The sequence below is a fragment of the Setaria italica genome, chromosome III (genome assembly GCF_000263155.2).
Source record: "Setaria italica strain Yugu1 chromosome III, Setaria_italica_v2.0, whole genome shotgun sequence".
Taxonomy (NCBI): Eukaryota; Viridiplantae; Streptophyta; class Magnoliopsida; order Poales; family Poaceae; genus Setaria; species Setaria italica.
The window spans coordinates 12,193,890-12,208,175 of NC_028452.1; the positions used below are offsets into that span (position 1 = coordinate 12,193,890).

The window sequence follows — 14,286 nt, forward strand, 5'->3', positions numbered from 1 at the left end:
AGCTCACAATTAAATTCGCATGTGAGCATACAATGTGACATTGAAGTCGTGTTGTGCGGATTTCTTCCTTATCTGGACTTTCTTGAGTGGGCAGATAAAAACTATAATTGCAAAAAGGATCTAGAATTTCATATTCTTGAAAAAAGTTAATTGAAAAGATAGAGGACCCACTACTAGATGCCCTCATGCTAAGATTGCACACTGTAAAAGTGCTGCGTATGAAGGACCTATGCGGGATCAAGATTTCTGAATTGCCTACAAATTCCGAATTGACAAAACAGCAACTTAGTTTCCAGTACACGTCCACACCGTATTGTGATTAATGAGCAATCAACGTTCATAACTTTTGGAGGGAATCAAAATTAAAGCGCCCCATGTGTAATTTGATCGGACATCAGGGAGAAGCATGTAAAAAGCACAAGACGTACCATACGTCAAGATTTGTTATCGTCCACAAATTCATGATGAATCAGACATATGTTTGTGGAGAAATTTTAGAATGATTGGAAAAAAATGAGATAAATAGAAGTAGATATGTTCTCAAAGAAGATAATCAAACATGGAATAAAGAGCACTGAAAAAGGGGACAGTAGCCAGTACTATATTCTCTCCCTAGAGAAGTGACTGAACAGAAAAATATATCACCATTTGCGAGTTGCGAAATCAGAGTAGCTATATGACACAGAAGAAAACGTTTCATTCACTTGGTTCATACATCCAGATGAGACCAAATCCGCAAGAACAGGACAGAAAAGTTAAGCTGCGCAAAGTATCATAGATGACTGACTGTTTCCCGGTAAACAGGTAGCATCAGTATTTCGCATAGACAAGGAAAATGAAGGCCATGTTGCTGTACAATATCTGAAGCCAGCATTAAAATTGATGTTGTAAAAAATTCAGGACTTTACACTTTGTAGATATGAAAGATCATCAACTGAAAAGTAGAAAGAAGAAATTCTAACTTCTCCCAATCACACATGTTGTAGCTTTCTCACTATCCAAAGTTAGTGCAGTACTGCCAGCAGTACAGAGAGAACGACTCGGTTCAACAATTGTCTTCCTCATCAACTTCATCTGGAGTGACTCTTCTTTCCCCTGTCATGTACAAGATTCAGTGACCTGATATTTCAGTGCTTACTACTGTCCTCCCATGTCTATAGTAGAGTGAATACAGAGACTAACAGAACCAAGGATATAGGCAAAAATATCAGTGGCGCCACTCTTCCTGAAACACTCAGAATCTGTACTGGAAACATGCACCCTCCTTGTGAAGCGTTTGTCGTTGTGATCTTTGCAAGGCCGCCAAAAGAACAAGCTCTGACATCCTGATCCATTGTCTGGAAATAGATGTTGAACGCATATGATATGTTCTCATCATGGCTGAGACCATTGCATGAGGACCCATACCCCAGTGGTGTACAATCTGCATTTGAGCATGCATAGTTTACAGAGGCTGGCAGATCTTTGTACTTATCCTTTGCATCCTTGTTGAATACACACCACTGTGATGGCAAGTATTGCACCCCTTTCACTTCAGCCAGATAATTGTCCTTGCCATTTCCACTGAGATCCATAGAGAACTTTGGTTTTCCATCATATGTGAATAGTCCCCAGTGACGCTCAAAGCGTCCAGGCAGAACACTCTTCTGGTTCTCATCAATCAACGCAAACAGGTAAACATCCATGTGACCAGGTCTCAGAGGTGTGCCTACATTTTTTGCCATATTCTTCAGAAAACCACTGTAGAACCTCTGTGCGTATTTGACGTTAGCATTCTTATCACCATCTGTTGGCCAACCGACTTCACCAACAATGATTCTCATGTCGGGCACACCAGCTTTCCTTAATGACCAGACAAGAGTGTCGAAGTTGGCATCAAACACATTGGTGTAGACCATTCCTTGATCATAAACTGGCTTGGTAGCACCATCAAAGAAGGAGAAATTCAGAGGGAAGTTGGGATTCTGGTACAGGCTGAGAAATGGGTAGATGTTAACCACAAAGGGCGCATCATTCACATGGAGGAAATTAACAATGTCAACCATGAGGGCGTTGATATCCTTGCGGAAACTCCCAGCAGATGGCACTGGTTTGTTCTCAGGGGAGCTATAGATATCAGCATTCAGCGGCACAACTACCTTGATGCGTTGGCCAAAGCCAGCCTCATCTAGAGCTCTCTGCATGTTCTTGAGTGCAGGAAAGGTAATGTTGATGAAGCTGCCATTGTAGCTCTTCAGAAAAGGCTCATTGCCAACAGCCACATACCTGAACAATTGACATATAATTAAGGTATCAGGACTGCTCACAATAGGACTGTACTAGCATAATTTTCTGTTCAACAAATTCATCTAAATATGTTCAGCTTATGTGCATGAGGATGGTGAATTGGTAACAAATGGCCATGACCACTGCGCCTTGTGTACCTCAGAAAAGGTGAACATCACACTCTAGTTTTTAAGGATCATCTTATGGAAAAAGACAAAAACAACTGTGTTATGAACAAATGATGCTACTATTCATGCACGATATCAGAACATTTCAACTTAGTGAAAAATAAAAGCACAAAGCTCACTATAGCCAAACATGGTACCACAATTTTACTGGCAGTTGCACTGAAATCCAGAAAAACTCTAGAAATACCAAATTGATTCGTCACATACTTTACGGTTCCTCCATATCCTCACCAGTCAGAACATATATCTAAATTATCACAAAATATTCTCACCGCAATGTAGGTTTAATCTAAAGCAGTATATGTATAAGACATAAAGTTCATCCTGACTTTATTAGTCAGCCTATAGTTAGAACTTAGAACCTATAAATGGTTGGCCAATTGATTAGCCTACTCCAGTGTTTTACTTACTCAGTATGCCATGCCTGGTAGCTGATACTACTATGAATAGACATCATTTCATCTCACATGCAACCACTCTCTTAAGAACATGTCAATTGTTGGCTAGCGGCATGTATGACCCGCACACAACATTTTACGGAACAAATCAAAGAACGGTCCTCTGAAGACATATATATGCAATACAACTTCCTTGTGAACGAACCAGCATATGTAAAGTCTACAATCAACATGAACCTCTTTCAACAAAAATAACGATCAACATGAACCATGAACTGCCATGCATGCAGCGGTGTCTGCCTCTGGCATCTGACGACTGACACTACATATAGCATGCACTACTAAACTTGGCTGCAAGTAAAAGACATATCTTCTAAACAGCAAGAGGAACCTAAATGTCTGAACTGAACAACAACAGCACAAGCACTGCATCCATTCCGCATGAACCAAAAACATGCAAATGTCGCTGCACCATTCTGCTATGCATCAAACACTACGCAATCACCAGCACACAGAACTCCATCTCATATTGTGGTGGCATTCTTTCAAACATTTTCCGCGCACCAGAACACACCACGTCGCATTGGCGCCACGCAACTCCAATTCCACACGCAAGCACCCCGCCGCACGCGCGCGCCCGAAGGCACCTCGTCTCACACTGGTCATCATACAACGAAAATCCGCTGGCCGCCGGCCGATCCACCTAGCACACCAGAGACCAGGGCGCCGCGCGCGACGCGCAACAAGGACGGTGCTAACTACTCTGGGAGTGGGAGAAGCGGGCAGTTGGTGGTGTACCTGACGTCGACGCCGGCGTTGAGGTTGGCGGTGACGTTGTGGCGGACCCAGTCGCGCGCGCGGCGCGGGTCGCGGGCGAGCGACTCGAGCTGGTCGTTGGGCGCGGCGAGCATGGCCTGGACGCCCGACCCGGCGAGCGCGGCGACCGTCCAGGGGTCGGCATCGAAGAGCTTCACCCGGTCGACGCCGTTGGCGCGCAGCATCCCGACCACTGCGGACGGGTGGATGGGGTGCGACATCATCGTGCCCCAGTTCACCCCCACGGCCGCCGCCGCCGCGGCGGGAGGAGGGATCACGAGCAGGAGCAGGGCCACGGCGCCGACGGCGAAGGCGGCGGTGGCGGCGGGGCGGGCCGCGGGCACCATGGGAGGTGGAGGGGAGGAGGCAGCGTGGGTGGCGATGCTACGGGTCTCGGGAGACGGGGTTGGAGTTGGAGGAGCGCGCTCGCATCGGCGAAGCAAGCGAGGAGCGTGGGGAGATTTCTTCGCGGCGTTGTCGTGACCTCGTGGGGAGGAATGCAATTGCTGCAGCCTGCAGAGGTTTCGCGCGAGGTGATTGGCTGGCAGGTTCGTCGCCGAATGAATGGACGGTGAGATGTTTGCTAGCTCCGCACGGGATCACCAGCAACCGTCTGATCCAAACTCCCGGTCGGGATCACGAGAATGATCATTCGGAAGTGGCGTGTTTCGAACGACACGCTGCCAACTTGTGATGAGCTCGGGCTCGGCGAGAGCGTTGTGCTCATGCGGCAAGCCTGCTAAGTGGTGTTCATGCCACTAGAGAATTGGAGGCCCATTTCTGGCTGGGTAAAAATCGCATCGCAGATCAATGAAATCGTTGGCACTAGTTCTTTTGGCTCGGGTCTCAGCTGATGGTCCATGCTTGTAGTTGCCATCATTTTTTTTTTGCATCTCGTGCACTTGCCATGCATCCGGTCGACCAGGTCCTCAAGCTTCTCTGTATTTTTTACCCCAGAAAAAAAGGGTTCACTGTAATTTCTTCAGAATTCATACCGGAAAAAGAAAATGTGGAAACAAAAAAAGAAAATGTGGAAACAAAAAGAGAGCTGGCACCCTCTTGAAATAAACGGAACAGTATTCATTGTTTCTTCCTACCATGTGCCAATACAAACATGATTTGAGCATTGACCAAATCGAGCAAACAATTCCCTCGAATCAAAGTCGCGCCAAATTTGGGCCTCTCAGAGAAGCTGAGGTTCAAAGTGCACAGTTGCAAGCCCACGAGGGTACTCTCTGCTAACCTCTCTGTTAATCTATGTTCGGCTTCAATTTCAGTTTGAAGTAGGGCCAAACCTTCAAAAGCCTCTCACGCTCGATCAAGGTGCTTCTTCCTTTGTATTGATTTTGATTAGGTTGCCATTCTCTTAGCAGCAGCAACATCTGCTTGAAATTGAATAGATAAGCATCAAAATAAAATAGGAAAGGTAAACATCACAGAAATTGAAGAGTGAACTATCTGGCTTAAGTTCAAAGAGGAGAGTGAACTCACCTGGGTTTGTAGGACTGGTGAATGATCACACGGGAGACCTTCACATTGTTGCTCGAAAAAGTTTCAAGCACCAGCAGCTGAATCCAGCCTATACAGTACCAGTGTAAGCAACACTACACCTAAAGCTAATGCTCTCTATAGACAGTTTAAAGAATCAAGCCAGTACTACAATACAGTATAATCCTGATGCACCAACCAAAAACAAGGTGCATGGCAGTTAGGTGATGTAGTGGCAAAAAACCTCAAAGTTTCTTGCTTCAGACACTGAGCGGTGCTGTGGGTACCTTAGATTCTCCTTTCAGGCCCTGAATGTAATATTCCAAAAGTTTGAAATATTCATTTTAGTGAAATTTTCAAAAATTTAAAACTTTGTTTGAATTGTGTGCTTATTTGAAAAATAGTAAGCAAATGCTACTCACTTCTAATTCCCTAATAAATTAAATCTCAATTTAAAATTCAAACTTGTGTGGATTGAATTTGGTTCTTCTTGGATTTTATTTGGATCTCAAATATGAGTGTGTTTGAATTTTGAAACTAATTCAAGCATTCAAACTAAATTTAAATAAAAACAGAAACCAAACTAACCTAAACTAACCCACCAGGCCGGCCCACAACCAACCAGCTGGCTCGCTATCCTAACCCTCTCCCTCACCCACCTGCAGCCCAGCTTCCAACCAGCCCAGCCAGCCCAGCCGGGCCGCCCGCTTGCCGCCACTCCCATCTCTCTCTTTCTCTCGCCGCCAGGAGGCCCCCACCTGCCAGACGGCACTGTGCTGCCTTCTTCTTCCCCACGTCACGCGCACAACACGTATGCGCCCGACGATACGCGCTGGCACGCACTACTGCACCCGCACGCGCTTCCGGAGCCTTCCACCACGGGGAAAGGACCACTCTACCCCCGCGTCGGGCCCCCAAACCCTAGCGTGGAGCCGCTCGATGGCCGCGATGCCATGCCCGGGCACGCAGCCTTAGCGCATTGCTCGAAACCCTAGCCCCGACCGCGGGCTATAAATAGCCCCGTCCGCTGCCACGTGACGCTGATGTGGCATGGGCCTGGCCAACTCGTGGGGCCCACTGACTAACAATGGGGCCACTGGCCGGTGGGCCTGGTTGACTGCTGACCGGTCAATGTTGACAAGGTCAACTCTAACCTTAGCAGACATGTGGCGCACTCCCGGTAGCCACGTGACGCAACCAGGAGCTGACATATGTCACCTTAATTTAATGTTTTCCAAAACTAAGTAAATAATTAAATAAATCCTTTAATGTTTAAAAATTCATAACTAATTTTTTTGAACTCCGAAAAATATGAAACCAGTTACATTAAATTCAAAAAATCGAGCCTGTGCTGTTTATAGCTAGTTTGGTGTTATTTGGATCTTTTAAATCTAGCTTTCTTGGAGTTTTTGCCTAGATGTAATGCCGATTAATTTACTTTGCGGCGTATCTCGTTCTGTTCAGACCCAAGCTACGACTCGGGAGACCCTCAAGGCCCCCACTACGCCGAGGAAGATCCCAACGACTACGAACAAGGTGTCATGTCACTCCCAATCATATAGATCATATGCATGTTTAGTTGCAAGCGCTTTATTTATGATGCTTGATGATGGATTGTGTAGCCAATGTTTCTAGCCATGCCTTGTTTATCCTGTTTTCCTTGATACCTATTTGTGGACTAGCTAGGGTCTGTAGCTAGTCCACCAGACATATATCCATACACATGCTTTTGAGTTATGGATGGGCATATGCCATAATTTTGGTGATGGGATTCCTTGAACACTCTCGCGTGTGTTTTAGGTGAGTGTGACTCCTTAACGTGTTTTGGCGGGAGCGAGCCGTGATTGGTACTGAGGAGTGCCTTGCCAGGAGAGAGCATTCTGGACTCTTTCTACCCTTGTACCTGTGGCAGGTACCTTGTTTGTTACTAAGGAGCAAGTGATGTACTTATACGTTGCAGGTGCTTGGGCACATACTTGTGGAGTGTGCTCGCTCTCAACCCCTAAGGACCGAGTCAGTTTACCACCAATCATAGCATCTATTTACATACATACCGCTCGCTTACGTTATGGGTGGGGTTTGGTCCGAGACTAGTGGTGGATAGTGCTCAGCCTGTAGACGGATTGGAGGATCAGTGTAAGAAGTCTGAGACGTTGGTCTGCTCTAACCAGACTGCACCACGACGTGGGTAGGTTTCACAGCTTCGAGGTCCTCACTGGTGACGACGTGCCCTGCAGTCAAGGACAGTTCCAGACTCGAGGAAACAGGATAGTGCTATCCACCTACTAGGGCTCCGGCTGTTAGGTGGGGTTTGGACGGATCGCTACCGTTCAGGCTCCATCCATGCGGTTACAATTGTACACCCTCTACAGAGTGTATAAAGCTATAGCTATAGTCGTGTCCACTGGTTATGGACAGTGCTGTTGGCTACCGCTACTTCTGACTAGACTTTGTTTACTCTTCTACCTCCCCCTTTTTGTGATAGGTCGGCATTTGCCGTTGAGATGTGAGGGGGGGAGCTCTCACATCGCCTAGTGTGTTTGGGTGCTGGATCCTTGGGTGAAGGATCCGATGATTTGTGCCAACTTCCTTGATTGAGGTGTTGATCTCAGAGATAGTGTTGCTTTGCTGCTTCCTTGATTGCTGCTACTGCATAAACCCTACAACCATAAATAGGAATATCCACACATATAGTTTTATTCCCCTGTTTCCTTAGCTTGCTGCATTTGGGAGTTGACATGGCCTACCCGCTTCTCGGGTAGATGTGGCTTTTTAGGGTCGAAGCCTGACTATGACTTCAACAACGACGAATGGGAAGACTAGGGATGGTCCTTCGCTCAAGTCACCTCTGGAGATGGTGTTCATCATAGCTTATGTTTCCGCTGCGTAGATGTTTTACCTTTCATGTTTCAATCCTGATGGACTTGTATCGGCATATGCCGAAGAGATGTACTCGATATTTATGATATTTATACTATGTGGCTACTTTATATTTTTGTGTTGTATGGATTTGTGCTATCTGAGATAGGGATTCGTGCGTGATAACCTTCTTGGGACTATCACGGAGGTGCGTAGGCTTGAATTCTCAGAAATGGGAATTCAGGTTGTTTCAGCTGGTATCAAAGTCATACTTGACCCTAGGACGATCCCTAGTAATGGACGTTAGTATAGGAAGCCTAAACTATCCTTGAACTGTGTGTGTGTCTATGTGTGTACCCTTAATTTTTATACAACTCCTTGAACAATTATTATTATTACCTTGTTTTCTCTTACTTATCTGACTTACTAACAACCCTAACAACGTTTTACAGATGTCGACCGAGGAGTGGCACCCGTTCGCTGGAAACGGAGTGTGCTTTGGAGGCTTTTGTGCTCTGCTCAACGAGTGCTTGGAGAGAGAGCTGGAGTCTGCACTCAAGACGTGCGCTACGAGGGCCGCATGAAGGGCGTCGTGGATGTTGTGCCCACCGAGGTGAAGCTGATTGTACCCGCTAACCCCAAGGTGCCTGAGTTTGAGGAGGTCGTGATGCACGCGTTCGAGCTGTTAGTGGTAGAGGCTCACCGGACCGCCGCCAGGAGAGCTATGCGTGAGGTGCATGCGCAGCTCCGTGACAAGTTGGTCAAGACCCCCTACCGCTGCCTACCTAGAGCCTACCGCGAGCCGAGGGACTTCGAGAGTTCAGCAAGTCAGTTCACGAGGACGCTTACGCTAAGCCTGACGAGAAATTTTGCGTGGCCTCCTGCTGCATCCACACTCAGGACTTGGCATTGTTCTGGATGGACGGTGAGGTGGAGATACTTCGCAAGCGGTGGGACAACTGTATCGCTGCCAATGCAGCTCTCGAGGGCAAGGTACTGGGACTCGAGCGCAATTTGACCGCCATGAACCAGAGGAACCGCCACCTGCAGCACAAGGTGGACACTGCACATGTCACCCGCTCTGAGAGGGACTCGCTGAGGATTGCCACGCTTGAGGCGAGAGTTGTTCGAATGGAGGAGGAGCTGAAGGCCAGGGACAAGGTGATAGAGGAGAAGGCCTCCCCACCTGCCGCGCACCCATGCCTCAACCCTCCCCCATCAGCCGCCCTTCCCCCGCCGGCCAGGCCTCCCCGCGCGGGGGCTGCCCCGGCTGTGCCTCAGCCCTCCCCACCGGCAGCCCTTCCCCACCGGTCGGACCTCCCCACGCGGAGGCTGCCCCAGCGTCGCCTCAGCCCTCTCCACCGGCGGCCCCTTCCCCGCTGCGCCTCAGCCCTCCTCACTGGCGGCCTTTTCTCCCCGCGTTGGCCGCGCCGCGCGCTCGCTCCAACCGTCAGAGAAGACGGTGCGCAACGGAATGGAAGTGGGTTGGGATGGTCTGCTCGATTTGGGCGGACCATCTCAACCCGGATCTGGTAGGAATATTCTCTAAAGGGATGGACCCAACCCACTTCATTTCTGAACCAAACATGGGTCCATCTGGGTCCGACCCGTCCCAACCCACTTCAACCATCAAACCAAGTACACCCTAAGACCAGCTTACTGATACCAATCGTAGTTGAACTTTCAGAAAGAACACAAATCTCAGGCATAAGTTCGAAAAGAAATACAATTGTAGGAGAGTGGACAAGCTTACGTTGAAGTTGTTGAATTTGCAGATGATAGCTAGGAATGATGCATCAAAATTCACCCCATTCTTCAATTTTGTTCCTTCTGCTGTAGTATCCATTTCATGCAAGTTTAATGCAGGTACCTATCAAAATGAACAAAGATGAGCTAAGCTAGAAATGGATTTGCCAATCGTGTAAAGTATACGATGTTAGGCTTCACCAACCAGAAGTCAGAACCTAACATGGGTACTTTTGATGGAATAGCAAGAAGAAATTTCAAAAATGAATCAGATTGTTTTGATATAGTCCTTCTATATAAAAGTTATTTGCAATTTCATTTCACTAAAGATTGAACCTACACAGGAGCTGGTAGGCATTACGTGAAAGACACAATGCCAGTTGGTCATAGATTATCAAACCCACATGTCGCCAAAATACATCCGCTGATCCACGTGTTCTCATTTCACTGTAAAGGAAATATCCAATCAATATATTGAATACCAATACAAAGAAAAAGGCAGACCAAGTGGTGTGACCACAAAATGAAAGTAATGATATGCATATAGTCTTGGAGTGTTAAAGCTATGTTTCAGCGTTAATAGATGAACCACAAACAGAAAGAAGCCAGAAAAGACATGTTGGCTAAGACACTGTTTCGGGGCTCATTCACTTGCTTTTAAGTTTGGTAGTTTCACAATTACACAAATGAAGCTGATGGATATTGGCAAATGTTGCAAAATAACTGCATAAGTGACTGCACTTCTTTTTTTTCTATACATGATATTGATATTACAATTGGAATAGGCTAAAAGAGAGCTTAATATTTATACAGTGCAGGAGGGAACAGCAGCAAAAGAGGTATAGGTAAAAGCATGTGCTTAGGCAAAGTCAAAATTTGTTTAACAAATTTTATGAACCTTAACTCACATCAACGTTCAGAGCTAAAGCTGATTTTCCCCAGCTTACTTTCCCCTCATTTGGAAATATTTGAGGAGCGTGTCTCCTGCATGAAAGAAATTGTCCCAAAATCACTATTTGTTCACCATAATGAAAAGTGAAGTAGCAAGAGCAATAAAAACATGGAGTGCTAGACACCTGTTTTTGCCAGCCGGCTAATGTTCTGATCTATTCTTACATGCAATTGAGCCATTCAGCATGTGAACTTCATAGTTCATACACTTGAGTCGATCTGAGAAGTTTGCTGATGCGTGCACTCTGGCCTATGCTTATAGTTGGTTTTCGTTGCGTGCCAATATGTTAACATGGCAGTTCAGTTTTGCTGAATAAAGAATAGCAGGCGAAATCTCTAGTACTGGTCATGCACTATAGTTTGTCAAGGAGGAAAACCAAGTGCAGGGACACTGCCATATCTTTTCACTGGTTCCACATTAACAAATCCTACATCCTTCATCTTTGAATTTATACTATCAATGGAAACAACCAGGACTAGATGATCAGATTTTTTGCTGCCCTCTTGAAATAAGTTAAATAACTTAACTGATCCATATCTATTTCCCTGATAGTTGCCATCCTTGTAATTTAGCCAAAGCTTACTCCCATTGTAATTGGCATTTTTTCCATTCCCTATGTTGGTCTTGATCCCAAGTTCATGGCCAACCATATGAGTGGGAAGTGGACTTCCATTAAATTGAGAAGCAGCAGCAATGTAGATCTTCCATGCATCAGCCAAACTTACATGGTCATTCTCTTCATCCAATGTGAACAATCCAACTTCTTCAAGAGTGCTGCTTGCATACCTTTGTTCTGAACTAAAATTATCTGTGGTATCTTGTTCTGGAACATTTCCTGCCAAAGTTTCTTGAGAACTTCTTCTCGATTCGGTCCAAACATTAGATTTTGTGTACATTCCTACAAGTGCATTTGTGACATATACCTCAGAAAGCAGACCCATCTTTATGATGGAAGCATGCAGTTGTCTTCCCAAATCAATAGCACACAGATCAGCACAACCCCGTAAGATTCTTGCAAAGGTGACACGATTTGCACGCAATCCACTGTGCTGCATCTTAGAGAAAAGCTGAAGAGCTTCATCACTGCATCTGTTCTGAATATAACCCAACATTAACATGGCATATGAATTGATGTTCCAACTCTTCATGCTATGAAAGAATCTACAAGCACTAGCAATGCATCCGCACTTGACATAAAAGTCTATGATAGCATTTCCAATAATGACATCCAAGTATCCAGAACCATATTTTACAAGGTAGCCATGGATCTGCTCACCAGCCTTCTTTGCTCCTATATCAGAACATGCACCAAGAACAATTGACAAAGTGAACTGGTCAGGACACAGACCAAACTGATATTCCCTGTAAAAGAGCAGCAGAGCTTTCTCTGGCATGAAATTCCTGGAATATCCAGAAAGCATGGCATTAGTTACAACTAAATTTCGTGGGAACAGCGCATGGGAGAATAACTCAACAGCACCCTCAATGCTATGGCATTTTGCATACATGTTTACTAGTGATGCACTGACGAAATCAGCAAGTAGCAGCCCAAGTTTAAGAGCTAAAGAATGAATCTGCATTCCCTTATCCAAGTCCTGAAGACTGGTGCAGGCATTTATGACAGTAGCAATACAATGCTGATCTAGAGGTGCTCCAGCATCACTTAACTCCCTAAAGTAACTGCATGCTCTTTCATATTGGAGGTTCTTGACACAGCCTGCCATGACTCCAGCCCATGATACAATGTCTGGTGATTGCATAGTTTTGAAGATTGATTCCGCACACAAAAGTGATCCAAGTTCAGAATATACCGACATCAGAGCATTGCATACATTAGTATAACAAAACCTTCCGGTTTTCAAAGTAAAAGCGTGCATTTGTTGAACCTCCTCTTCTATTTGACATATGTTTAGCACTGTAACCATGTCTCCTTCTCTCAAATTGAGACCTGAAGAAAGAAAAACTTCTGCAAGTTTCACTGCTTCATCCCGACAACCATTTGAGTGATAGCTTGAGATAGCCAAAGAATACAAAGACACATCAGGCCTTCTAACTGCAGCAACAAGCTTTCCAATGTACTGAGTTTCACCTACCCTCCCAGCTGACTTGATCAGTTCACACACAACAAAACAATCTACTCCCAAGCCCACTTTAAGTGCGTAAACATGAATGTTTCTAGAAAGATTGAATGTTCCCAGAACAGCCGCAACACCAGCTACTACCCTCAACGTCACCACATCCATTGCCATGCCAACTCTATGCATATCTTGAAAAAGCTCAGCAGCCTCTATGAAACAACTGTTCTCAACAAAACCAGAAATCATTGCATTCCAAGCAACAGAGCTCTTCACTGGAATTTTATTAAACAGCCTAAAAGCATCACCCACATTGCCACATTTCGCGTACATGTCGACAAATCCAACTTCCACGAACCTATCGACACCCAAGCCAGACTTGACCACCAATCCATGAACCATGAGCCCAAGCTCCATGACACCAGACCTGGCACATGCATTCAGCACTGACGAGATGACAAACCGGTTTGGCTTCACCTGATCAGAGGACAAGAGCTCCTTGAATATCTCAATTGCCTCAACGACGAGCCCGCGGTTGGCGTGCGCGGCAATGATGGTACACCAGGACACGACGTCCCTGTGTGCCATTTCGTCGAACAGTTGGCGTCCGGCCGTCAGGGAGCCTCCTTTGGCATACGCATCCAGAAGGACGTTGGATACGAGAACGTCGGACGCAAATCCGCGTTTAACTACGTGCGCGTGGGCGGCGGCGGCGCCCGCGGCGAGGGCATCGCGCGCGCAGCGCCGCACGATGCGCACGTAGAGGTGCGCCTCGGAGGCCGGGAAGAGGAGCTCGATGGGGCCGACGATCTCCAGCACGGCAGAGACGGTTCCATGCGCGCGGCCATTTAGAGCACCGGAGGCGGATACGGAGGTGGCTGTGGTGGCGGCGGCGGCGGCGGCGGAAGAGAGGAGCCTAGATGGGGTCGGCCTGGAGGGGAGCGATGAGTGGAGGAGTAGCAAAGAGAGAGACCTTAACATAAGCGAGGTGGTATGCGGGTCGCCGGAGACGGGCGACGGCGGAGGAGGAGGATGAGGGCAGGGTCGACAATGGCATAGTCGCCGGCGGCGGCGGCGGGCTTGTAGCTTGGAAATGGGGGCCCAATCTTGGAGCCAGATTTGTTGCAACTTGCAGGGCGGCGGATTCGTATCCTTTCCAACACACACCGGTGTAGTCCCACTTATCTCTGCCGTCCGATCTTAATTTGGAGGGTCCAGATTTACCCATTGCAGATATCAGATCTTATTATGTGGCGCAAAACAGATCAGGTGAGCTTATGTAGCAAAGCTGCGTAGAGTTCAGAATTTGTGGAACCTGAAGCCCAAGTTGCTTCATCTCTCAATCAAGATTACACAAGAGACAAGACACATGAGCGAGCAACGCGGACAAAGCACCTTATCAAAAAAAAACGGACAAAGCACAATACACAAGCCCATACAAAGCCCATATAAATTCTTCAAATTTCTGATCATATAACTTTGCAAGTACTTTGGATATC

At 46.5% G+C, this 14,286-nt stretch overlaps 2 protein-coding genes across 9 annotated transcripts; both read right to left on the reverse strand.

Annotated features, from left to right (window-relative positions):
- Positions 1 to 846: 846 nt before the first annotated feature.
- On the reverse strand, positions 847 to 3,906 carry LOC101776044 (glucan endo-1,3-beta-glucosidase 8). Its single transcript, XM_022825126.1, has 2 exons — positions 3,650 to 3,906; positions 847 to 2,265 (listed from the first exon to the last, which is right to left on the reverse strand). The coding sequence occupies exons 1-2, from the start codon at positions 3,889 to 3,891 to the stop codon at positions 1,155 to 1,157; spliced, it is 1,353 nt and encodes a 450-aa protein (XP_022680861.1). The 5' UTR covers positions 3,892 to 3,906; the 3' UTR covers positions 847 to 1,154.
- Positions 3,907 to 4,696: 790 nt separating this feature from the next.
- LOC111256703 (pentatricopeptide repeat-containing protein At4g39530-like) lies at positions 4,697 to 13,923 on the reverse strand. Of its 8 annotated transcripts, XM_022825120.1 has the most exons (7): positions 10,837 to 13,923; positions 10,669 to 10,744; positions 10,101 to 10,207; positions 9,768 to 9,884; positions 5,400 to 5,463; positions 5,159 to 5,246; positions 4,697 to 5,049 (listed from the first exon to the last, which is right to left on the reverse strand). In XM_022825120.1, the coding sequence occupies exon 1, from the start codon at positions 13,766 to 13,768 to the stop codon at positions 11,075 to 11,077; it is 2,694 nt and encodes an 897-aa protein (XP_022680855.1). In that variant the 5' UTR covers positions 13,769 to 13,923; the 3' UTR covers positions 4,697 to 5,049; positions 5,159 to 5,246; positions 5,400 to 5,463; positions 9,768 to 9,884; positions 10,101 to 10,207; positions 10,669 to 10,744; positions 10,837 to 11,074. The 8 variants fall into 8 exon arrangements, with proteins under 8 accessions (XP_022680855.1, XP_022680860.1, XP_022680856.1 ...); XM_022825125.1 differs by lacking the exon at positions 5,400 to 5,463 and having other exon boundaries at positions 5,159 to 5,235; positions 10,122 to 10,207; XM_022825121.1 differs by lacking the exon at positions 5,400 to 5,463 and having other exon boundaries at positions 10,122 to 10,207.
- Between the last annotated feature and the right edge of the window lie 363 nt (positions 13,924 to 14,286).

Bases quoted from the DNA above. Each gene is read 5' to 3' on its own strand.
- LOC101776044 (XM_022825126.1), bottom strand. From the start codon at position 3,891: ATGATGTCGCACCCCATCCACCCGTCCGCAGTGGTCGGGATGCTGCGC. The intron at 2,266-3,649 runs GTACACCACCAA...TCAATTGTTCAG, and splicing joins AACGCCGGCGTCGACGTCAG to GTATGTGGCTGTTGGCAATG.
- LOC111256703 (XM_022825125.1), bottom strand. From the start codon at position 13,768: ATGTTAAGGTCTCTCTCTTTGCTACTCCTCCACTCATCGCTCCCCTCC.